The sequence below is a fragment of the Lactuca sativa genome, chromosome 4 (assembly GCF_002870075.4).
Source record: "Lactuca sativa cultivar Salinas chromosome 4, Lsat_Salinas_v11, whole genome shotgun sequence".
In the NCBI taxonomy this organism is placed as follows: domain Eukaryota; kingdom Viridiplantae; phylum Streptophyta; class Magnoliopsida; order Asterales; family Asteraceae; genus Lactuca; species Lactuca sativa.
Genome location: NC_056626.2, coordinates 142,662,277 through 142,688,664, shown reverse-complemented (window position 1 = coordinate 142,688,664; position 26,388 = coordinate 142,662,277). Strand labels below are relative to the sequence as shown.

At 39.5% G+C, this 26,388-nt stretch overlaps 2 protein-coding genes across 2 annotated transcripts; one reads left to right on the top strand and one right to left on the bottom strand.

Moving 5' to 3' along the window:
- The first annotated feature begins 21,928 nt into the window (after positions 1-21,928).
- LOC111895336 (bidirectional sugar transporter NEC1) lies at positions 21,929-23,746 on the top strand. Its single transcript, XM_023891418.3, has 6 exons — positions 21,929-22,111; positions 22,204-22,240; positions 22,324-22,534; positions 22,638-22,799; positions 22,902-23,021; positions 23,122-23,746. Exons 1-6 carry the CDS (start codon positions 22,063-22,065, stop codon positions 23,425-23,427), a joined length of 885 nt encoding a protein of 294 aa, XP_023747186.1. The 5' UTR covers positions 21,929-22,062; the 3' UTR covers positions 23,428-23,746.
- A 672-nt stretch (positions 23,747-24,418) lies between these two features.
- On the bottom strand, positions 24,419-25,354 carry LOC111895332 (uncharacterized). Its single transcript, XM_023891415.2, has one exon. The coding sequence runs from the start codon at positions 25,352-25,354 to the stop codon at positions 24,419-24,421; it is 936 nt and encodes a 311-aa protein (XP_023747183.2).
- Positions 25,355-26,388: the final 1,034 nt, after the last annotated feature.

Here is a 26,388-nt window from a genome sequence, read left to right as displayed (position 1 = left end):
CTCACAAAGCCGATCCGAACTGAAGAATCGAACTCCTGAATCGCTGCCTCACCAAAGATCCTAAACTATCCAAATAACGAATGCTGAGTCAACATATGGGCTATCAATCCTGACTAAGGGGGTCCATATAGTCCATTTTGTCTTTTCTCTAATTTGGGCCAAGGCCCAATACCAAAATAAAACCCAACACTAGGTAGGCTTTCCAAGCCTACTAGTGGCCCATATTATTTGACTTCTGATGGCCCACTAAGGCCCAAAGAACCAAAATCCCTTGCATGGCCCAAACCGAGGCCTAAAACTTGCAAGTCCCATATCTGATAAGTACGCTGGGCGTACTCCTATGTATGCCGGGCGTACTAGCTAAATGGTGAGTACGTTGGGCGTACCTGCATGTACGTGCATCGTACTTTCCTGTTAAGTCACTTTCCCATTAAGTGCTTAATACTCCAATCCAGAAGCTACAATCACATATCCAAGTCCTTTCCAACGTCTTAATCCATAAAGTCACTGACTTGGTGACTTTGCATGACCCTAATAAGCCCAAACTCCAAAATAGCATTCCATTCTCATAGAAATGATCTTAACTCATGCATGAATCCAATAAGACATTCAATATGACAACTTTCTGCCTTAGGGACTCATTTTGAACTAAGAGTGGCAACTCTAAGTCCAACAATCGGATTTGAACAATAAAGTTCTATACTTGGGACCAAAATGAATTCAAAATCAAACTACACTAGATCTAAGCATTCTTGAGGAAAGTTATGAACTTTATACCTCCAAAGAGTCTCAAATGATGATGCTATTCCAAATATATAAGCTTAAACTTCCTAAGTCGTTCCATGCCAACTTCTTCTTTCCTCTTCCAAGCTTAAAAATCACCATGATGGCCTCTCAAGATCAAGATCAAACAAAAATGAAGGGATAAGACGTTCAAGGGTTTTTCTGAAGTTGGGGAGGCTGATAAGGGGCTAGGGTTCAAGTCATCATGTTCTTTATATAGTGCTTGACCATAAAATTAGGGTTTAGTGTCACTAAGCATACGCTGGGCGTACATCTCGTACACTGGGCGTACGCCTCCAACACCCGCGACCATTTAACCTTCTATGCTGGGCGTACCCCAGCTTACGCTGGGCGTACTCACCCAGTTGCCACCTTTACAATGTATGGTCCTTTCTTTCCACTTCCTTCCAAACCCAGGGGCCAATAGTGACATAATTCAAATCTGAGGGATGAATTTGAAGCTACCTGAAAAATGGGATGTTACATTCGGGGTCCGTTTCACCCCTACCACTACCACATAATAACATATCATAATCATACTGTCAGACATATCTGGGTGCCCGACCTACCCTCCGGTTTATCTCAACCGGCTACGGGGTCTAATCCACCCCTCCTACCACTATCACATAATATCATATCATACTAGCACATAAAGCATAATAGATAGTGGCATACCAGTCAATTATCACAAAGACAATCGTCTCTACTATAATCAGCTATTAGTGGGCCGACATTGGTGCCTTCGACGCACTTCTACTGGAAGGTAACTCACCTCGAATATCAGAAAGTAGCTGAAAATCCTCGGCTCCGACAATCAACCAAACTCAAGCTTCTATACATAAAAGATTTTCTTAATTACCATTTCATACTCATGACCCACTTAAAGGTCAACTTTGGTCAAAGTCAAAGTCAACATTCTGGTCAAAGGCAACATTCTGAGTTGACTCAACTCGCCGAGTTGGCCCTTCAACTCGCCGAGTCCATGAATCATAAAACCCTGAAATCGCGATCCAACTCGTCGGGTTCTTTCATGAACTCGTCGAGTTCCTCCTATCAACAGAATCGGGACTTTCCAAATCAACTCGTCGAGTCCGTCTTTGAACTCGTCGATTCCTTCCTCTAACAGAATCGGGACACTTCGACTCAACTCGCCGAGTTCCTCTATGAAATCGTCGAGTTCTTTGGTCTATTAAGCCTTCTTAATGCATTGAGACATTATTCTTCGAATCTAAGTCCCATATTCCAGATCTGGATCGAATACACATCTAGGAGGGTAAAGTTTCCGGTTTTACCCAATAAGACCCATCCTAGAAGAAATGAGCTCTAATCCTGACTCATAATGGATTAGATCTAACTCCAATAGCCATCAAAGCTTCAAGAGAAGCAATGGGGTCATAGATCTGGACTCTAGGGACAGTTTGGTCACGTAAAGTTCGTATCTTTACTTGCATGCATGAACTACTTGGCTCAAAAGACCAAAAAGATGGTCTAAAAGTTGCATGGGACTTCCATGGCCATAAAGTTGGCACCTTTATCCCCTCAAGACCCTAGATCTGAAGGGTTTGCCCACATAGGACGTCCAAATCCCAAAAACCAACATACTTGGACCAAAACATGAAGAAAGCATCCTAAAACAAGATCTAAGCATGTTATACACAAGGTATGAGATTTATACCTCAGATGAACCAGAACTGAATCCCAACTTCTGGATCCACTCTCCTCCTATACGTCCTTGCTCCTTCTTCAAGTACTTTCTTCTTCAAAATCACCAAGAATACACATAGTTGTCTCAAAACTCTCAAAAGCGAATTAGGGTTTCGAGGCTAGGGTTTGGGACAATGAAGGATGGAATAAGGCCAGCTGATCGGGGTTAAGGTGTTTAAATAGGGTGCAAAGCCCTCAAAATTAGGGTTTCATTCTGCCCGCCTACTCGTCGAGTAGGCTTCTTAACCCGCGTCCCAATCCATCTCTACTCAAATTTGGGGCCCCCCAACTCGTCGAATTTCTATACAAAAATGATTAATTATGAATGAAATATATACCAAGAACAAGACGTTACAAACACAATGGTTTCAAAATAATGAATGTCACTTATGGTTTTTAAGTTGAAGGGTTAAATCGGTTAATCCGTTTTCAAATCAGAAATCTCTTTGTAAAATTTGGGACGACACAATTGCTATTAGACAATAGTTTTTTCTTCAAAATGGACTTCTATTTCTGATTCTATGATTCATTTTCGAGATCACTCTACATACTGAAAGATCACTTTACATCTTGAAAGTGACAAAACATAAACTTCGTTAGGTTGTATCTTTTTTTCTCAACTTTTATAATTACATTTGTTGAGTTTTAAATATATTTCCCAGACAACAACCATCCGATGCTCAAACTAGAAAATGGAAAAAAGAGAAAAAGAAATGATTAAAGAATACCATTGAAATTCATGCCAAATTTAAACTTTTAAAAACATTTCAAATGCCAAGAGTTATTACAATTTTTTTTTTCAAAATAGTTTCATATCAGAGTATCACAGAAATCCAAATCAAAATATGAGGAAGTGTACGGTCACGCCTTCGCCTTCCCGCGATCATCAGAAATACCTAAAACAAAATCAGCAACTGTAAGCCCGAAGCTTAGTGAGTTCCCCTAAAATACCCATACACACAACGATACACATACAATAACAAACAACATACTATAGGTCCAATCATCCGTCGGGATGGGATACCTCAGGCCCTCAACCATCGGGTTGGAATGCCCACACACAACACATATATAACAGACACTATGGGTCCAATCATCCATCGGGATGGAATATCCCATGCCCTCAACCATCGGGTTGGAATGCCAACATACTATGGGTCCAATCAACCATCGGGTTGGAATACCCCAGGCCCTCAACCATCGGGTTGGAATGCAAACGTACTATGGGTCCAATCAACCATCGGGTTGGAATACCCCCATAACCAATCAAACGTGTGTACCTATATCAGATAATCATATAACAATCTATAAAGACAACATACTAGGGTCCTATCATCCTCGGGATGGAATACCCTCAACTAACAATCAATCATGTGCACATATAACAAGTAATATCCTAACAACATACAAACAGTCAGACTAAACTATAGGTCACTAAGCATAACCACATTCGACCTACCAGGATACCGATCTAACAGATCATGGCAACATATAACATCCTTTCTACTAGGATACTGATCTCATGAATCATAACAACATATAACATCCTATCTACAAGGATACTGATTTAACGGATCATAACAGCATATAACATCCAATCTACCAAGATACTGATTTAACGGATCATAACAACATATAACATCCTATCTACCAGGATACTGATCTAACGGATCATAACAATACTCGAGCATATAACATATCATAATAGCAATTCAAAAGGGCCGACCTTGGTGCCTTAAACCCCTGAGTATAGTGAGGAAAACTCACATCATAAAGCCGATCCGAACTGAAGAATCGAACTCCCGAATCGCTGCCTCACCAAATATCAATTTAAATCTTATTCGTTGGCAAAGCTGGTGGGGATTTTAAAATCCCAAGAAAAGATTGTTTTGCAAGAGAAGAATGTGGTCTCCAGTTTAGGGTCCTTGGCCCTCTTGTCCAAAAGCAAAAGTGTGGTAGATGATGAAGATCTCAACTTAGAAGATTATGATCTTACTTCTGAAGACTATGCAATGATGGTGTCGAATCCAAAGAAGTTCATTAAGAAAAGGTTCCCTACCAATAAGAACCGAAATTGGCAGGGAAGCTATAGTTCTGAAAAAGTTAGAGAGGAACCGAAGACAGAGGAACCAAAGAAAGAGGCGAAAGTTGATGGAGATTCAGGTGTGAACTGCTACTACTGTGGAGGAAAGAACCACTATGCGAAAGATTGCGTTCTAAAGAAAATGACAGAGAAGGATGAGGAAAAAGATGAAGAGGCGGTGTTGATGAAAAAAGCTGGAAGAGGTCAAGAGAAAGAAAGCTACTGCTAACCCTTCAATGAATGCTTTAATTGTGCAGGGTTCGGCAGCGGATGATGAGTTCGGTGGCGTGCAGGTCTGGTCAACCGACTCAGAGGATGATGAGGTCAAGAAGCCATCTCATGGAAAGGCATACGTTGCAAGAGGTGAAGGAAGTGGTGGGAAGTGTTTGATGGTGTCAGATGTATCACAAATGAGGGGATACAATACGGATGGTGGGAATGAAGACTCCAAGGAGCGAGAGGACCTATGCTTCACAGCAAAACCTCTCAGCGTGCAGTTCAATGAGCTAGATGAATTGATCAAGAAGGTACAATCCGTTTTTGTTTCATTTAAAGTCCCACAAAATTCGTATGAAAAAGAATTAAAAAGCTTAAATTCAAGAATCTCAAATCTAGATAGTAGTTTAACTCAAACACGGGTCACCAATTCTAACATAACTGACCAAATAAGCAGGGTGTCTTCCAAGAGTGAGGAACGGAGGATGTGGATAGAGCTGAAGGAGTCGGAGCTGATTAAATCCAAAGACGAAAACATTTATTTACAAAGAGACAATTTAAAACTTCTGAAACAAAGAAATGTTTTTTGTTTAATTGCTAAACGTCTTTATGCTAACATCACTCAACTTCATCTTAACTGTGAAATAGGGCAGAAAATTCATCGCATGATTTTGCCCTTCCTTGAGTTTAAGGAGGATGAAATCGACGCTGAAGCATATAATTGTGAAAGTGTAGTTTCATCTGATGATGTGAATCCGACTTATATATATGGTCTGGACAAAATTGAATCTTTTATAAAGTCCAAGGACCATAAGGACATGTTGAAAAATCTTTTGGATGAAAACGATAAACTGAAACTAAGGACCGAAACCATACAAAAGTTTGACTCATTGAATGCCAACTTGAGCTCAGAAATAAAATTGATGTTGAAAACGCGTCTGAGCTCAATGAGGATGATGATATGAGTGAAATTTTTGTAGAGGATGAAGTCGACTGTTCTGAGTTTGTCAAGAGCGAACCCAAAAACCACTAAAATCTTATTTCCGAAAATTCTGTGGAGTTCGCTCGTTTATCCCAAAATAAGTCCCCGATTTTTGAAGAAAAGGTCGTGGTGTACCAAAAGGTGAGAACTACACCAAATCAGGTGTATAAGATCACAGGAGTAACCGAACATCAGACAGCTGAACTCACCGCCATTGTAAACGAAGATAATGCAGATGGTTGTGATGAGTTTTTCTGGTCTGCTCCTATAGATAATGCAGACGAAACTGTTGGTCTGTCAGAGCGAACGTCCTGGAAAACCAAAGGTAGATATGTGCCAGAGCCACTAAACAAGCCTGACAACTTCGATGTGCCAAGTACTAGCGGTGCAAAAGAAGTTCCTGAAGAAGAAGTCACTCCTTCAAGCGAAACATCATCAGTTCAATGTGAACCGGCTGACAAAAAGCAAAAGCAAAAAAGCCAACATCCACCGACAGCCGAAGCAAGTAAAGGATCAAAAGCAGCAAAGGAATCTGAGAAAAAAAAGAATCTCTCAGAGCGAAAACAGTTCTGGCGATCTCAAAACGCCCATTTTTCTGATCATGACAGAAAGTCAGAGAAAAGTACTGTCAGGCCACAAGAAAGTAATAACAACCGAAGGGAAAGGTTCGGTTCAGAGAACACCAGCTACCGAAAGCATAGGTTCGGTTCCGAGAGCAAAAGCTACCAAGGTTCAAGGTTCGGTCCCACTAATGACCAAAAACAAAAGGGCCACCTAGAACCTCAAGTCAAGAAAACTTCTCAGGCTAAATTCTCTCATTCTAATTCTTCTCAACCCCATTCTAAATCCAATTCTGTTCAAACTCAAAATCCAAAATCTTCAACAGATTTGAAAGGAAAATCGAAGGTTTCCTTAGTCAAGAATGATCAAAAGCATTCTAAGGCCCAAACGCCTGAACCTGAATCCAAACCGACTGTAACAAATCCCAACAAAATTAAAGTTTTCACTATTAAGAAGAAAGATGAAACAACTTTAATAAAAAGAACATATCTTGTTGAAATTTCTCTTGCTATTCCTGTTCCTGTGAAAGGCTCACGTGGACCCAAGAAACTTTGGGTTCCTAAATCTGCTTGATTTTTGCAGGTTATCAGTGACGAGCAGTTCGACGAAGAATGGTATATTGACAGTGGCTGCTCACGTCACATGACAAGAAGGAAGGAAGAGTTGAGGGAATTCCGATCTCTTCCAAACAGCGGGAATGTCAAGTTTGGGAAAAAATCTTATGGCACGATAAAATGTTATGGGATAATAACAAATGGAGACTTCACGATTAGAAAAGTTACATATGTTGAAGGACTACAGCGTAACCTCATAAGTGTATCTCAACTTGTTGGAGGTACCGGTCTTAAAGTTTCGTTTGATGATGAGGGTTCGGAAATAATAGAGAAGAAAACAAAAAGAGTGATTCTCAAATCAGAGCGCAAAGGCGAAATGTTTCCTCTCAATCTCAAATCTATCAAAGGAAATCCAGCTGTCTGTTTATTATCCAAAGCACATTCTGATGAAAGCTGGTTGTGGCACCGAAGGCTCTCCCATCTCAATTTCAAGGATATCAACAAACTTGTCACAGGAGGTCATGTTCGGGGTATTCCATTGCTCAAGTTTGATCGAGAACACTTGTGTGCTGCATGTGAAATGGGGAAGCAGAGTCGTCAAAGTCACCCATCCATAATAAACACTAAAGTCGTTGAACCACTTGAGTTAATTCACATTGACTTGTGTGGTCCCTCATCTATTGAAAGCATTGGCGGTAGCAAGTATATTCTTGTTATCGTTGATGACTTTTCACATTTTACATGGGTGTTCTTTCTGAAGCACAAATCTGAGGCAACTCTCAAGCTAAAGATGTTTATCAAGCAGGTTGAAGTGCAGTTGAAGAAAGTTGTTCGCAACATCAGAAGCGACAATGGGTTGGAGTTCAAGAATAGAGAATTTGAAGAATTTTTAGCAGAAAAAGGAACCAGTCACAACTTCTCAGCTCCCTACACCCCTCAACAAAACGGGATTGTCGAAAGACGAAACCGATCTTTGTGTGAGGCGGCCCGAACCATGCTAAGTTATGCTTCTCTACCTCTATATTTCTGGGCTGATGCTATTGCTGCAGCTTGTTTTACGCAGAACAGGTCCTATCTCAATAAGCGTTTCACTCTTACTCCTTATGAGATCATCAACAACAGAAAGCCAAATGTCAAATTCTTCCACGTATTCGGCTCACGATGCTTTATCTTCAATTCTAAAGAACATCGTAACAAGTTCGACGTAAAAGCCGATGAAGGGATTTTTCTGGGATATTCTCTCACTTCAAAAGCATACAGGGTTTTAAAAAAGCGTTCGAGGAAGATTGAAGAAACGTATTATGTAACTTTCGATGACAGTTATGTCAAGAAGCTGAAGGCCATGGAAGAGTCAGTTGGAGAAATCTTCTCTCAAACAGGCCAAGTCACAGCCTCAGTTGCCAATTTATTTGAGCAGTTTGTGGAGTTATTCGATGAACCAGAGAAGGCTACTCTCTCAGAAGCCAATGCAGCAGACAACAAAGTTGACCATCTGAAGCAAATCGTCGATGACGCTGCCAAACGACTGGGTGAAGGAGAATCAGTTCCAAATGAACCTTCTCCGCACAGTGCTTCAGTTGAGGGGGGAGAATCCATCTTCTTCAAAATTGCCGAGTTCACAAGTTGAGGGGGAGAACTCTTCTCCAGCTACTCCCAAAAGCTCTACTGCACCCGAAGGTACTGTTGCTCCCGAAAGCTCAAATACACCCGAAACTCCTGTAGCATCGGAAAGTCAAGATACACCTGAAAGCTCATCAGTCGAGGGGGAGAATGCCGATATGTTTTATGATGATGACAGTCAATCTGAATTAGAAGAGATGGTAAATGCTAAATTGGATCCATCTTATGATCCAAATTACCCTCCTCTTGTCAAATGGACTAGAGATCATCCTGTTTCACAGGTTATGGGTAATGTCTCTGAAAAGGTCTTGACCCGATCTCAACTGAAGGCAAAACAAACTTCTTTGTTCTCAAAAGTAGAGTTCTGCATGTTTAATTCTTTCGTCTCCAAAGTTGAACCAAAGACAGTAAACACTGCTCTTGATCACTCTGATTGGGTTCAAGCTATGCAAGACGAACTTAATGAGTTCGAAAGAAATAAAGTTTGGCGCCTCATTCCAACTCCTCAAGATGGCTCGGTCGTTGGTCTCAAATGGGTCTTTAGAAATAAAATGGACAAGGAAGGCAATGTAATAAGAAACAAAGCTCGTCTAGTTGTGAAAGGATACTGCCAGGAGGAAGGAATCGATTATGAGGAAACTTTTGCTCCTGTAGCTAGGCTGGAATCTGTTCAAATATTTCTTGCCTATGCTGCACACAAGAACTTTGAGGTCTACCAAATGGACGTAAAGTGCGCATTTCTAAATGGAGAACTTGAAGAAACGGTATACGTGGAGCAACCTCCGGGGTTCGTCAATGAAAAGTACCCCAATCACTGCTATATTCTGGATAAAGCGGTTTATGGACTGAAACAAGCACCTAGGGCCTGGTATGAAACGCTAACTAAGTTTTTAAAGATGTCCAAATTCAAACAAGGTTCGGTTGACCCAACCTTCTTTTGTAAGAAGGAAGGTAACAACCTTATGATTGTTCAAATCTACGTCGATGATATCATCTTTGGCTCAACGAATCCTAGCTTAACAGCTGAATTCAGAAAGCTGATGGAGACTAAATTTGAAATGATCTCAATGGGTCCGATTAACTTCTTTCTTGGTTTAAATATTAGACAGGGACCCGAAGGCATCTTTATTAACCAGGAAGCCTACACCAAGACTCTCCTTGCTAAATTCGGCATGATGGGAGACTCAAATGTTAAAGTTCCAATGGCGTTCGGCACCAAGCTTACTCCATCCTTGGATAAGCCAGCAGTCGATATTACGCTATATCGCCAGATGATTGGTTCTCTAATGTACCTTACTGCAAGCAGGCCTGATATAATGTTTTCTGTTTGTTACTGTGCTAGATTTCAGGCGAATCCTCGTGAACCTCATATGCTTGCAGTGAAGAACATTCTCTGATATCTGAAACGAACTACCTCTCTTGGCTTATGGTATCCATCAAACTCAGGTTTCTTCGTTCAAGCCTACTTAGATGCAGACCTTGGAGGTTGTGGACTAGACAGGAAAAGCACCACAGGAGGCTGCCAATTCCTTGACGGGAAGTTGGTTAGCTGGGAATCAAAGAAACAGACTTGTGTATCTTTGTCTACTGTTGAAGCTGAATACATCGCAGCTGCCTCCTGCACATCTCAAGTGATTTGGATCCAAAGCCAGCTCCGGGACTATGGACTCAATATGAAAAAGATCCCACTATATTGCGACTCTGAAAGTGCAATTAGGATCTGTCATAACCCAGTGCAACACTCCAAGACTAAGCACATAGCACTGAGGTATCACTTCATTAAGGATCATGTGGAAGATGGGAACGTCGAAATTCATTTTGTTCGAACCACTGATCAACTGGCCGACATCTTTACCAAAGCTCTTCCTGAAGCTTCTTTCAACAAAATTCTACAAGGGCTTGGAATGATGGAATCGGAGTCAGTACCAAAAATTACCTCTCAAGATCAAAAGGAAGAAGTGAAATAGACCGAACGCTCGGGTTCGGGTCTTGTTCTGGTGTACCGAAATAAACCGAACGCTCGGGTTCGGTTGTATCATTTGATCTTCGCCTACCACTCAAAGGTAGTTTCTTTGGTTGTAAATCTTTTGTATTATTTTTCCAAATTCGTTTATCTTATTGTCAAAGTTCTTTTCTTTTTCAACCTTTTTTTTTGGCAACCGAAATAGACCGAACGTTCGGGTTCGGTTCCACAATTTTTCTCACCCAAAATAAACCGAATGCTCGGGTTCAGTTCCAAAATTTTCTCAACCGAAATAAACCGAACGCTCGGGTTCGGTTCCAACATTTTTTTATTAATTTTTTTTATGTCTTATTTTCCTTTTTCTCAAAAATCCCAAAAATATTTTTTATTATTTTTTTATTTTTTTTATTATTTTTTAAAATTCAAAAACTCCAAAAATATTTTTTTTATCTTTTATTTTAGTTTTGGCTCTTATCTTTTTGTGGTTAACTTATTTCACTAGCTAAGTGTCCCTAGAAGCATGCTGCTGTATGTGTCCAAACCCTCACCTGATTCTGAATAATAGCCTTACTGACTTGGTACAAACAAACCTTGTCTACCCAATTAGGCTCTCATATTTATTCTAATCATGAGCTACCTAACTCTCTTCTCACATGAGATAAGAGTTTTCTGCTTAGTCCTTATTTTTCACAGCAGAGGTTCTTTGGTTTCTTTACACCATCTACATTACTTTTTCTCCATCTCATTCGTTTCACAAACGTAACCCTTGAGACTCTCAGACATTACCACTGAGGTTTATGGTTGCAAACTTTCTGTGTTCATGATCTTAGCTTCGTGTCACTACGTGCTAAGTGAAACCCACAATTCAATACCTACTATGCATTGACGGTGAACAATTAACTTGCTCTAGCTTTCACTAATGAATTGACAGACTTATCCATGGGGGTACAACATGAAATCTCTATTTTTCTTTTGTGTGATTCCTATGAAATTGTTAAATCCAATAACATTTCTTCCCTTGGGATCCAGTTTTAATTTTTTTTGAGATTTCATATATATTAGTTTACCTTACCACTTATATTATCTCCAACCTACTTGTTCAACAGACTACACTGGTCTCACAAGTACTTTGTTCGATTTCTATCTTATATCAAGATCAGGAATTATGAATCGAAGTGAAAGCCACCCCAAAAGCCTAATTAAAAGAAGCCTTTCAACACTTCTTAATAAGTGTCTGATCGGTATTCAACGGGAAACCACACAAACACTTTAAATTCTCTCTTGACTTTGTAGGAAGAGATTCGTGCCCGGGATCCATTGTTTCGTGTCTTTATTGACATCACATAATCCCTCAAAAATGTTGCTTTATTTCTTTTTCTTTTACACACTCAGCACAAAAATCTTTTTGATTTTCCAAAATTCTGGTTTCATTAATTCTAAGGAATTTTAATTGGATTGGTTGTTATAAAAGGTTGTGGTTAATATTGATCCACGTGGGGATTTTACTTTAAAGATGCCGTTAATCTCTAACGGGATAAGATGACGAAATGATGACTTAGGCGGGAGTCCAATCGATTTGATTTCAAACGGCGCAACAGGGAAACGCATGCGAAAAGGAACCGTTTCATCTCCAAACGGCGCCTGATGGGAAGGCGTGTGATTAGGGACTGACACTCTCTCTCCTGCGTGATCATCGGCACACCCAACTGTCACGCGTCAGTCACCTCCGAAAAACCCTTCGTTTTCAATCAAAGATTTGGGAAAGATTTTTCTCTCTCCTTTACCCACAGTATAAAAGGCAATGTGATCCACCGTTTACCTCTTTACTGCACCTATATTACCAGAGAGCAAGAAAATCCTCTAACCCTCTACTGTTCATCATCTCTCCCACTTTCATCTCAACAATGGCGGATTCTTCATCTGTTCACGCAACTTCTCACATCTTGCCCATTCGTCCCCAGCAGAGTTTGATCATTGATCTCACTCCTCAGGCGTACGACGCTTTCATGTTTCCCATCATCGAATGCCTGAAGTTCTCGCCAATCGCTCCTGCTCTTACCAGGGCTGAAGCTGTTCCAATGGAGTTCCTATCACAAATCATTGCCACGGATCACTACGACAAGGTCGTCGACAGGATTTTCTTCGATGTATTTGAGCACAAGGCGTCGATTTCAAAGCAAAGGTTTTGTACGCTGTTAGGGTTTGAACCTGATTCTTCGAGGGTTAATCCGGAAACCATTCCAATGGGTCATCTGTTCAACATGTTCTACAACATGGGGTACACTGAGGTGCTCACTACAGTCACGAAATTCAAAAAGTCATGCCTGCCCCCTCAGTGGAATGAGATGTTCACTGTTCTTTTCAAGGGCTTATCTGAACGAAGTGCTGGATCCGATGGGGCAAGTCGTTTATTTCTCTCAATCATGTACGGGATCTACAATGGCATCAACATGGACTACGGGTCGGTCCTATGGCAACAACTCATTCAGAGTCTCTCTTCTACTTCTCGAAACTCAGAGATTTCTTATGCCCGGTTCTGGACTATTGTCACGAAATGGGTGATGGACAAGTACCACGTCCCCATTGTCGCTGATGCTCCAATGTCTTCGATTGGTACTTTCCATACCACGAAGGTCATTGTGTCGGATGCTTCGAAATTTCCCTTCAACGGGTCTATCCCGGAAACGATGTATGGTGATGTTCCTGCTGAAAGCCGGATTATCAGAATGTACAAGGAGTTCAAACGTTCTGGTCCGAGGGATCTTACTCCAGAGATGCTGAAATCAATTCATGACGCTGACAAGCCTGCTTCTAGAGGCAAGAAGGCTGATAAGGGAAAACAGGTGGCAAAGGGAGCAAAAGGCCCATCTCCCAAGAAAATGAAAACCACTAAGGCTGCTCAGTCTCCACCACAGAAGAGGAGAAAAACCCAACCGAGATGAAAGCTGATTATCGCTTCATCCTCAAGTAAATCTGAGGACGAGGGTTCTGATTCAGATGGATCTCACCGTGGCAACACCCCACTACGTTTGCCTACACCAGAGATTCACATCTCTACTTCTCCAATTTCCTCTCCACCCGTTACAATTCCTTTTTCCATTCCCCCCATAACCTCCACCACTCAAATACCACCTACTTCCATCCCAATACCACCTCCAATCTTTACCGAACCAACAACCGAACACACCACCCAACCCGAAACTACTACTACCACCGAGCCTCCAGTTTCACCACCACCATCTTCTCCTGCTCATGCTTTAGAGGATGAAGAACCACTCCTTGAAGGGGAGAATATGACTTTTGATTCGGTCTATTACAGTCCGTTTCAAGTTCAGAGTGACGATGATGACGATGCTCCTGTCACAAAGAGGCATCTCAAAGAGCTCCATGACAAAATCGATTCGCTCATCGCCTCATCTTCCACATCTCAGTCCTCCATATCTGAAGCTGCCATTCAGAAAATTGTTGACGCTTTCTCCAAAGCTCATCAAGTTTCTATCGATTCCGCCACTGCAGCCATAGACGCCTCAACCAAAGCTTGTGAGGCAGCGACCGAAAAAGTCGATAAACTATTCACTGATGCTTCTTCCTTGTTGAAATCTTTATAGGAAAGTGCTGAAGCCACCAAGACTACACTGGAACCCATTATCAACCAGTTGGCTACATCAGTCGATTCTGAGCTGAAGTCGTTCGCTTCACTTAGACAATCTATTTCTAATGACAACTCAGCTTTCAGAACAACCATTGAGGAATGTCTCTCCAAGCTTCAAGAAGACTTAGCTGCCGAGAACACTCTAATGGATGCTCTCGCAAGGAAGACTACTGCTCTGAAGGTCAAGAGTACTCAACTCTCCAACTGTCAACAGGAGATTGACTCTCTTCGATCTGAAAGAGAGGTGGTTAAATCGTGTGCTTCGAATGTCCACTCTGCTATCTCAAACATCCTTGAAGCACATGACCCAATCATCAATTATTCAGTACGCCGTACCCTTGCAGAGAAGCTTGCTCCCGCCCTTTCTCTTTTGAGCAAACTTGAAGGGCTCCTTGATTTCGTGTCCATTCCGAAACAAGGGGGAGAAAAAGAACAAGTGTCTCAACCACCTCCTACATCAACAACAACTCACACAACCGAACCTCCTCCAGTAGGCCAAGCCTCCGGTTCTGGTGTGAAAAACAAAGGCAAAAACATTGCTGAGGAGAGTGATGAAGATGATAAAGAGACGATTGCCGACATTCTGAAGCCGCAAAGTCGAGATAAAGAGGCTGACATCAGTGCTCGTGTGGCTAGAGAGGCTGAAGAAGCCGAAAGAAGACAGAAAGAAGCCCACGATCTTCTCGAGAGCAGAAAACTCTTTTTCCTCCGTGGACTCTTGAGAGGCTGATTAAAGAAGCCATCGAAACACCAAGTATCTTGTGGCTAGAACCTGTGATCTCTTTAGATTGTTCTAACACTGTCGACTCTCAGTTCGACATGCCACTGACCCGAAAAGCGTTTGTTTTTCACGCCTTTGACAACATTGCTGAGTTCCCCCATCCTCATCCACAGGTTGATCGGGACTTAGTTGAATTTTATCTGAGGGCAGCTCAACCTCAATACCAAACTTGGAGCGCTCAGAAAATCATTAATGTTCGGGTCCTGAAGCCATATAGGGAAGGTAACTTCACCAACGTTCGGTTCAAGGTACTAAGGGGATCTGCCAAAGCCGAACATGCCATCTCACTTGCAGATCTTCCCAACCTGAATCCCCATGATTGGATTATCTTGCACAACACCCTTCTTACAAATGAAGCTGAATATGGTCCGATCATCGACCACTTTAAGAGGATGCTTGTTTGCTATATCATGGAAGTTGCTTTGATGGATCAGGAGATTGCGAGCGTATTCAAGAAGAAGCCCACCATATCTCCTGTTGGCTCTGCCAGTGATCTCAACATGATGCAGATGGGGAAGATTGACCCAAAGAGAAACTCTGTCATGTTTACCAGGAACGAAGGACAGAAATGTCTTTTCGCCTTGGCAGACAAACATCTCTACACCACTGCCTGTTTGGAACACATTCTAGGGATCATCCATCGATGCAAGCAGAACACAACGGATGATGTAAAGTACTTTGATGATATGATTCAATGGTACATTCGGTTCAGACAGACAATCCTTGCACTTATCATACGTCTGTTTGATACAGTAAAGAAGGCTCTCGCTGCTGGCCCAAGAAAGAAGAAGAAGTAGTCTCGCTCCAATTTTACGCAAAGGGGGAGATTGTTGGGTTGTATTTTGTGTTGTGTCCATTGGGCTCGTTAGCTAGTCCAATATGTATCTCCGGTATGGGCCTGTCCATCCGTGAGTTTTGTAGGGTTTAGTATAAATAGATGCTTGCATGCATCCTAGAAAGGAAGGACGATCAGTAACGATTAGAGATTTATTGTTTAGCAAATTTATCGTTCTTGTTTTGTAACCCTAGAATCCTCTACAGCGGAAGTTCTTAGTCGAGCTCTGCTGAGGATCGAGTAATCTAATCATTCGACACATCTTGACTCATATTTGTGTTTTGTTTACTGTTTTTACGTTCATCGCATACCTGTTACAAAGATCTAATCGATCAAAAAGTTAATTAATATCTCATCAGTTACAAACATAATGGTTTCAAAATAATGAATGTCACTTATGGTTTTTAAGTTGAAGGGTTAAATCGGTTAATCCGTTTTCAAATCAGAAATCTCTTTGTAAAATTTGGGACGACACAATTGCTATTAGACAATAGTTTTTTCTTCAAAATGGACTTCTATTTCTGATTCTATGATTCATTTTCGAGATCACTCTACATACTGAAAGATCACTTTACATCTTGAAAGTGACAAAACATAAACTTCGTTAGGTTGTATCTTTTTTTCTCAACTTTTATAATTACATTTGTTGAGTTTTAAATATATTTCCCAGACAACAACCATCCGATGCTTAAACTAGAAAATGGAAAAAAGAGAAAAAGAAATGATTAAAGAATACCATTGAAATTCATGCCAAATTTAAACTTTTAAAAACATTTCAAATGCCAAGAGTTATTACAATTTTTTTTTTCAAAATAGTTTCATATCAGAGTATCCCAGAAATCCAAATCAAAATATGAGGAAGTGTACGGTCACGCCTTCGCCTTCCCGCGATCATCAGAAATACCTAAAACAAAATCAGCAACTGTAAGCCCGAAGCTTAGTGAGTTCCCCTAAAATACCCATACACACAACGATACACATACAATAACAAACAACATACTATAGGTCCAATCATCCGTCGGGATGGGATACCTCAGGCCCTCAACCATCGGGTTGGAATGCCCACACACAACACATATATAACAGACACTATGGGTCCAATCATCCATCGGGATGGAATACCCCATGCCCTCAACCATCGGGTTGGAATGCCAACATACTATGGGTCCAATCAACCATCGGGTTGGAATGCCAACATACTATGGGTCCAATCAACCATCGGGTTGGAATACCCCAGGCCCTCAACCATCGGGTTGGAATGCAAACGTACTATGGGTCCAATCAACCATCGGGTTGGAATACCCCCATAACCAATCAAACATGTGTACCTATATCAGATAATCATATAACAATCTATAAAGACAACATACTAAGGTCCTATCATCCTCGGGATGGAATACCCTCAACTACCAATCAATCATGTGCACATATAACATGTAATCTCCTAACAACATACAGACAGTCAGACCAAACTATAGGTCACTAAGCATAACCACATTCGACCTACCAGGATACCGATCTAACAGATCATGGCAACATATAACATCCTATCTACCAGGATACTGATCTCACGAATCATAACAACATATAACATCCTATCTACAAGGATACTGATTTAACAGATCATAACAACATATAACATCCAATCTACCAGGATACTGATTTAACGGATCATAACAACATATAACATCCTATCTACCAGGATACTGATCTAACGGATCATAACAATACTCGAGCATATAACATATCATAATAGCAATTCAAAAGGGCCGACCTTGGTGCCTTAAACCCCTGAGTATAGTGAGGAAAACTCACCTCACAAAGCCGATCCGAACTGAAGAATCGAACTCCCGAATCGCTGCCTCACCAAAGATCCCAAACTATCCAAATAACGAATGCTGAGTCAACATATGGGCTATCAATCCTGACTAAGGTGGTCCATATAGTCCATTTTGTCTTTTCTCTAATTTGGGCCAAGGCCCAATACCAAAACAAAACCCAACACTAGGTAGGCTTTCCAAGCCTACTAGTGGCCCATATTATTTGACTTCTGATGGCCCACTAAGGCCCAAAGAACCAAAATCCCTTGCATGGCCCAAACCGAGGCCTAAAACTTGCAAGTCTCATATCTGATGAGTACGTTGGGCGTACTCCTATGTATGCCGGGCGTACTAGCTAAATGGTGAGTACGTTGGGCGTACCTGCATGTACGCTCATCGTACTTTCCTGTTAAGTCACTTTCCCATTAAGTGCTTAATACTCCAATCCAGAAGCTACAATCACATATCCAAGTCCTTTCCAACGTCTTAATCCATAAAGTCACTGACTTGGTGACTTTGCATGACCCTAATAAGCCCAAACTCCAAAATAGCATTCCATTCTCATAGAAATGATCTTAACTCATGCATGAATCCAATAAGACATTCAATATGACAACTTTCTGCCTTAGGGACTCATTTTGATCTAAGAGTGGCAACTCTAAGTCCAACAATTGGATTTGAACAATAAAGTTCTATACTTGGGACCAAAATGAATTCAAAATCAAACTACACTAGATCTAAGCATTCTTGAGGAAAGTTATGAACTTTATACCTCCAAAGAGTCTCAAATGATGATGCTATTCCAAATATATAAGCTTAAACTTCCCAAGTCGTTCCATGCCAACTTCTTCTTTCCTCTTCCAAGCTTAAAAATCACCATGATGGCCTCTCAAGATCAAGATCAAACAAAAATGAAGGGATAAGACGTTCTAGGGTTTTTCTGAAGTTGGGGAGGCTGATAAGGGGCTCGGGTTCAAGTCATCATGTTATTTATATAGTGCTTGACCATAAAATTAGGGTTTAGTGTCACTAAGCATACGCTGGGCGTACATCTCGTACGCTGGGCGTACGCCTCCAAACCCGCGACCATTTAACCTTCTACGCTGGGCGTACCCCAGCTTACGCTGGGCGTACTCACCCAGTTGCCACCTTTACAATGCATGGTCCTTTCTTTCCACTTCCTTCCAAACCCAGGGGCCAATAGTGACATAATTCAAATCTGAGGGATGAATTTGAAGCTACCCGAAAAATGGGATGTTACATACGGGGTCCGTTTCACCCCTATCACTACCACATAATAACATATCATAATCATACTGTCAGACATATCTGGGTGCCCGACCTACCCTCCGGTTTATCTCAACCGGCTACGGGGTCTAATCCACCCCTCCTACCACTATCACATAATATCATATCATACTAGCACATAAAGCATAATAGATAGTGGCATACCAGTCAATTATCACAAAGACAATCGTCTCTACTATAATCAGCTATTAGTGGGCCGACATTGGTGCCTTCGACGCACTTCTACTGGAAGGTAACTCACCTCGAATATCGGAAAGTAGCTGAAAATCCTCGGCTCCGACAATCAACCAAACTCAAGCTTCTATACATAAAAGATTTTCTTAATTACCATTTCATACTCATGACCCACTTAAAGGTCAACTTTGGTCAAAGTCAAAGTCAACATTCTGGTCAAACGCAACATTCTGAGTTGACTCAACTCGCCGAGTTGGCCCTTCAACTCGCCGAGTCCATGAATCATAAAACCCTGAAATCGCGATCCAATTCGTCGAGTTCCTCCTATCAACAGAATCGGGACTTTCCAAATCAACTCGTCGAGTCCGTCTTTGAACTCGTCGAGTCCTTCCTCTAACAGAATCAGGACACTTCGACTCAACTCGCCGAGTTCCTCTATGAAATCGTCGAGTTCTTTGGTCTATTAAGCCTTCTTAATGCATTGAGACATTATTCTTCGAATCTAAGTCCCATATTCCAGATCTGGATCGAATACACATCTAGGAGGGTAAAGTTTCCGGTTTTACCCAATAAGACCCATCCTAGAAGAAATGAGCTCTAATCCTGACTCACAATGGCTTAGATCTAACTCCAAAAGCCATCAAAGCTTCAAGAGAAGCAATGGGGTCATAGATCTGGACTCTAGGGACAGTTTGGTCACGTAAAGTTCGTATCTTTACTTGCATGCATGACCTACTTGGCTCAAAAGACCAAAAAGATGGTCTAAAAGTTGCATGGGACTTCCATGGCCATAAAGTTGGCACCTTTATCCCCTCAAAACCCTAGATCTGAAGGGTTTGCCCACATAGGACGTCCAAATCCCAAAAACCAACATACTTGGACCAAAACATGAAGAAAGCATCCTAAAACAAGATCTAAGCATGTTATACACAAGGTATGAGATTTATACCTCAGATGAACCAGAACTGAATCCCAACTTCTGGATCTACTCTCCTCCTATACGTCCTTGCTCCTTCTTCAAGTACTTTCTTCTTCAAAATCACCAAGAATACAGATAGTTGTCTCAAAACTCTCAAAAGCGAATTAGGGTTTCGAGGCTAGGGTTTGGGACAATGAAGGATGGAATAAGGCCAGCTTATCGGGGTTAAGGTGTTTAAATAGGGTGCAAAGCCCTCAAAATTAGGGTTTCATTCTGCCCGCCTACTCGTCGAGTTGAGGCTTCGCAACTCGTCGAGTAGGCTTCTTAACCCGCGTCCCAATCCATCTCTACTCGAATTTGGGGCCCCTAACTCGTCGAATTTCTATACAAAAATGATTAATTATGAATGAAATATATACCAAGAACAAGACGTTACAAACACAATGGTTTCAAAATAATGAATGTCACTTATGGTTTTTAAGTTGAAGGGTTAAATCGGTTAATCCGTTTTCAAATCAGAAATCTCTTTGTAAAATTTGGGACGACACAATTGCTATTAGACAATAGTTTTTTCTTCAAAATGGACTTCTATTTCTGATTCTATGATTCATTTTCGAGATCACTCTACATATTGAAAGATCACTTTACATCTTGAAAGTGACAAAACATAAACTTCGTTAGGTTGTATCTTTTTTTTTTTCTCAACTTTTATAATTACATTTGTTGAGTTTTAAATATATTTCCCAGACAACAACCATCCGATGCTCAAAATAGAAAACGGAAAAAAGAGAAAAAGAAATGATTAAAGAATACCATTGATGTTCAATAATTGGTGTTTGTTTGCATATATACATCATTCTTTTTATGAAGAACGTGTCCCTAAACTATCTTGTACAAATGCAAATGCTTAGTGAGCATCCATGATTTCAACTTTTTCCTTACAAAAGCTATTATAAGAACATCCATAATCCATAGTTTAATGAAATCGTTGAATGATCAGGAATGCTTAGTTGACATTTAGTTGATTAAACTCAACCATAATGAGATGTCTCGTTAGTGTTCAACTGAAGTTCAATGAGTTTATTTATTTATTTTTATTTTTTTTATAAAATGACTAACAAATTTATGATTTTTTTAAAAAAAATATTTTTTGTTTCATCATCTCTTTAATTTTGTTAAGTTGTCACGAAAGCTAGCTAGCCAGCTGACAGATGGATTTTTTATGGACAACTGGTAAAATTTCATCAAGATTGAACCAGAATTGCATTATGGAAGGCTTGTAAAAAAGGCAAATTAAGCTCTTTTGTTTTGATCACTTACAATAATTAGAAAGTGCATACCAACAAGAATCTTAAAAGTATCCTCCGTTACGTATGGAAATAACTCAAGATGAGATAGACCCCAATAATGAATTGCTGGGCTAGTGTTGATTCGTATGTAAACATCATAACGATTTCACTGACATCCTGGCTTGATCTTGATATAAACGAAAAATAGCAAAAGACTTCTATTACGGCATTTTTGAATGAAATATGTGCCTAAAAGCAATACAATGATGAAATACAATAATGCCATGTTGTTGAAGGTACTTTTAAATGGTGGTGAAGTTATATTCAATTATGCAAGCACTAGAACAAAAAAGATTGAGCAATTGAGAGTCCTATCTACTAATCAATATGTACGTAATACACCCATCCTTTAAAGTAAGATAAGCTTACGAAAGCAGATAACGATTTCTATGTTTAATCAGCTCAATTGTATGAGTGGGTGACATATGCTTCAAAAAGTGCCACCTGGAGGTCCACTGTTGTTAATTGACACACACGACAAAATGAACAATAATTAATAACTAATAAATTCTCTAGAACTCTTACGAATAACAAGAGAGATATAGAGATATTTGTATTAGTGGATAACTCTAATACAAATTGACACATTTCTCAAGCCTTCCGGCCTATATAAAGGGATAACTCTAGAATCTCTCATTCACCACTCATCACAAATAACAAGAGAGATATAGAGAGAAAGGTAACATTTCTTTAAACAACACCAGGTTTTTGGAGAGGAAGATATTTGTATCACTTATTGTTATAATTAGTTAAGGAAGATGACTGGGAACATGGCTGATCACCTCACTCTTGCATTTGGCCTTCTTGGTATATAACCACTTCAATTCCCTCTCCTCCCCTTACATCTATATTTTCGTTGATGATTCTGCTGCTAACATTTTTCTTTCAAATATTTTCAGGTAATGTCGTCTCGTTTATGGTATTTCTTGCACCAATGTAAGTCTCCTACTTTTTAATCTCTCCTCCCCTTGCTTCTATATATTACTAAACGTACATAACATAATTTGATAAAAATGCAGACCAACGTTTTATAAAGTTTACAAAAGGAAATCAACCGAAGGGTTTCAGTCTGCGCCATATGTTGTGGGCTTATTCAGTGCCATGCTTTGGATATACTATGCATTACTCAAGTCCAATGTCATGCTTCTCATCACCATTAACTCAGTTGGCTGTGTTATCGAGACGTTGTACATTTGTTTCTTTCTCTTCTATGCACCAAAGAAGGCTCGGGTATTTGCTAATCTTTACTTCGCTATGAAATAAAAGGATCATAGTTATTATCAAGGAAAGGTTGAATTAACCCATTATTATAAAACTTGGTTTATATATGCAGATGGAGAGTATGAAGCTAATCATATTGCTAATAGTTGTTGGGTTTGGATTGATTGTTGTCCTGACTCAGTTCCTTGCAAATGGAGTTACTCGTGGCGTTATAGTTGGATGGATTTGCCTCGTGTTTTCTTTATGTGTTTTTGTAGCACCTTTGGGAGTTCTGGTACGTGCATATGCACATATAAAATATATAGTTTTTCCTTTTCTTTTTGCATTTTACATGGTGACATTTGTTAATATGTATGCTATTCATATTACTTTGCAGCGACAAGTGATTAAAACAAAAAGCGTAGAGTACATGCCAATTCTACTATCAGTGGCGCTCACCCTCAGCGCTGTTATGTGGTTCTTTTATGGCCTTCTTCTTGGTGACTTTAATATTGCGGTATGACATAATACAAACAATACAATGGCATCTTGTATGTCCCTTTGTACAAAGTTGGTTATGTTTTAACTAATGAGTGTATTTATACCATCTTTTACAGATCCCAAATGTACTTGGATTCACTTTTGGAATCATTCAAATGATACTATACTTTGTATACAAAAACAAAAAGCCAGTCATTGATGAAAAAGTATCTAGATGTGAAGACAAGGTTGCGGAATTGGCGGAGCAAAAACTCCCAGAATTTAGAGATCAGAAAATCATTGACGTTGTGAATCTGAAAGCTTTGTTGCACGCTGACATTCATCCGGTGTTCCCACAAAATGGACATAAAGCCAATCATGCAGTTTTTGAACCACAAACTCTCCCTAATGTGCCAAATTGCACCATTGAAGTTGGCGCATGAAGATTACAAATGGATATGCTTTCAGAGTAAAACTAAATTTGTTGGACGTGATCTTCCGAGAAAAAAGTGTTTAATACGCATGGCTTGGTGTTCTTAATCTAAAACTTGTCTTCTCTAGGAATAAGCATCCTTTGGTCTTTAGATTTTTGTACAGCTCATGTAAACGTTGTATTGAGTTAATCCTAATTTCCTCGAGTTTACAAAAATCAAAGTACATCATGTGAAGTGCGAACCATGCAAAAAACCTTGCGTGCATAGTATAGTAATAAAAGTAAAACTCTGTATTTCTCAATCATAAAACTCAACAAGCTCTTCTTTCTTTTACAAGGCAACAAAGGTATGTAGATTGCGCAATCATCGATAGAAAAGCAGTTGATAATAGAAGAGCTGATGTTAGATGTGCATATGATCCATAACTCTACTAGAAAAAGGGCGAATATCCAACCAAAATTTCCGACATAATACTGACCGAAAGGTTACAAAATATAAAACCCTAATTGGGTGAAGGAACTTAAAAAAAAATATCTTTTACTATTTTTTCAGTTCTATTGGATATTTCAGTGATGGAACTTAAAAAAAAAATATCTTTTACTATTTTTTCAGTTCTATTGGATATTTCGTCCGTTGGATATAATACCGCACAAATATGAAAATGCTTTTAAAATAAATTACCCACAAGCAAGGGTCGTAGGTACATACATGGGTTCTAGGCCTACCTAAATTTATATGCATGCGATTAGACTTAGATATGCAGGATTATCCGTGATTTGTAGTGTATAATTATCTGTCTGCTGAATATGTATAATATTTGTTATATGTTGACCAAGGGCGGATGCAGGAATTAGTAGTAGGGTTGCATAATTTTTTTTCCGGTCAAACATAATATAAAACATTAAAAATAAAATCCGGTCAAACATAATATAAAACATCTAATACAAATTTTTTTCTGGTTAAACATAATATAACAACGATCTATTAGAATTTAAGTTTGTCATTTTCGTGCAGACATCTTTTGAAACCGCTCCATTACTTTTTCATTCTCAACTTTCGCAAGTGCTTCGGTCTCGACATTACAAAGCAATGCGTCGTTCAAAAATTCATCGCCAATTTTGTTACGCAAGTCGGTCTTCAAGAGCTTCATCTTTAAAAAACATCTTTCTACACTTGCGGTTGCTACGGGTAATATCAAAGCCAACTTTAAAAGCTTATAAACCAAAGGATAAGACCGATGCTTCCCCGTACTAACCATCAAACGAGAAAGGTCGGAAATTCCTTTCAAACTAGTGAAGCGCTCATCTTTGATGCAAGAGTGATAAAATATCTCAAGTTGTCCTTCAAGGTATATCATATCTGAATCATCAAAGTCATACTTGTATAACTTACCCAACTTCAATAAATTTGATTTGTCAAATTTTGCAAATGAATCACAAGGGCTCAAAGCACCCATGTATTCTAGTAATTGGGTGCTTGTTTCACTAAATCGATCCCGATATCCTGTAAGTTGCATATCTACCACCGTGCTGAAGATTTCTACCTCAAAATGAAACCTATTAGTCTTTGTAGTCCTACGTTTTCTCGCACCAATATACAACTCTTGCATATCTAAAATATCAATTTCGTATGTTTGACAAAAAAATGATACTTTTGGCAAAATGATAGAAAACCCTATGTTTCTAAAAGATTGCAATGCCTCCATTGTCCCTCTAACTATCGAAGCCGCTTCTAAAATGTCTAGATCTTTTCTTTGAAGTTGCTTTAACAATGTACCCGTAAGGTGTAAAATGTCATACATCATATGTAAGTAAAACACGAACTCATATGATTTAAAATATGCTAAGATTCCAGATGCTTGTTGACGGTTTGCCAATGACCCTCCATCCTCTTTCACAAAATCTAAAACTACAAGAACATCCGCAAACAACTTCATCAAACTTGTGAGTGTGTTGAAATGTGAACCCTATCTTGTTTCTCTCGCTCGAACAAGTGTTGTCTCTTGATTTAACCCTCTTTCAGTTTCAAGTTCACCACTACACAAGCCTTTTTGCACCTTTTCTCTTGCTTTCTCTCGTACTAAGTCTTTTCTTTTACACGAGGCACAAACAACATTAACCATCAACGAAATTTGCTCAAAAAAGTCACTAACACCATCATGCTTTTTTGCTACAGCCACAACCACTAATTGAAGTTGGTGTGTAAAGCAATGTACATAAAAAGCCGTGTCATTCTCTTGTAATATCAAAGCTTTCAAACAATTGAATTCCCCCCGCATATTGCTAGCTCCATCGTAACCTTGTCCTCTTATCTATTAAAATTTAAAACAATTAATATATATATATATATATATATATATATATATATATATATATATATATATATATATATATATATATATATATATAAAATTAAACTGAAATAACAAAAAAGTAAAGAATAAATTACCTGACTAAAACTCAACTTATTACTTGTAAGTACTTTATTTATGGCGTTTTTGAGTGTCAAAGAAGATGTATCATTCATGTGCACTAGTCCTATAAATCTTTCTTTCACAAAGCCAAGACTATCGACATAACACAAAACAATAGCCATTTGTTCCTTTTTTGAAACATCATTAGATTCATCAACTAATAAAGCAAAAACATCTTGACCAATCTCTTCACGAATACTCAAAAGTACTTCTTGTGCAAAACATTGCACAAGTTCTTTTTGAATTTTAGAGGAAATAAGTTGATTGTTTTTAGGAGCATTTTCTAAAGTATTGTTGAAAATATCTTCACTAGTCTCTCGAATGACTTTTAACACTTCAATGTAAAGCCCTCTATTTTCCGAGTTTACCGACTCGTCATGACCACGAAATGGTAAACCGGTTTTCAATTAAAGTCTAACAACAATAATAGAAACACGTAATTGAGCTTTATATTTATGGTCCTCTGCTTCGGTTTGCCTCCTCAAGACTACGTTAAT

Coding starts and splice junctions, on each gene's coding strand:
- LOC111895336 (XM_023891418.3), top strand. CDS start 22,063: ATGACTGGGAACATGGCTGATCACCTCACTCTTGCATTTGGCCTTCTT. Junction 22,800..22,901: donor TAGCACCTTTGGGAGTTCTG/GTACGTGCATAT, acceptor ATTACTTTGCAG/CGACAAGTGATTAAAACAAA. Junction 23,022..23,121: donor TTGGTGACTTTAATATTGCG/GTATGACATAAT, acceptor CATCTTTTACAG/ATCCCAAATGTACTTGGATT.
- LOC111895332 (XM_023891415.2), bottom strand. CDS start 25,354: ATGAAGTTGTTTGCGGATGTTCTTGTAGTTTTAGATTTTGTGAAAGAG.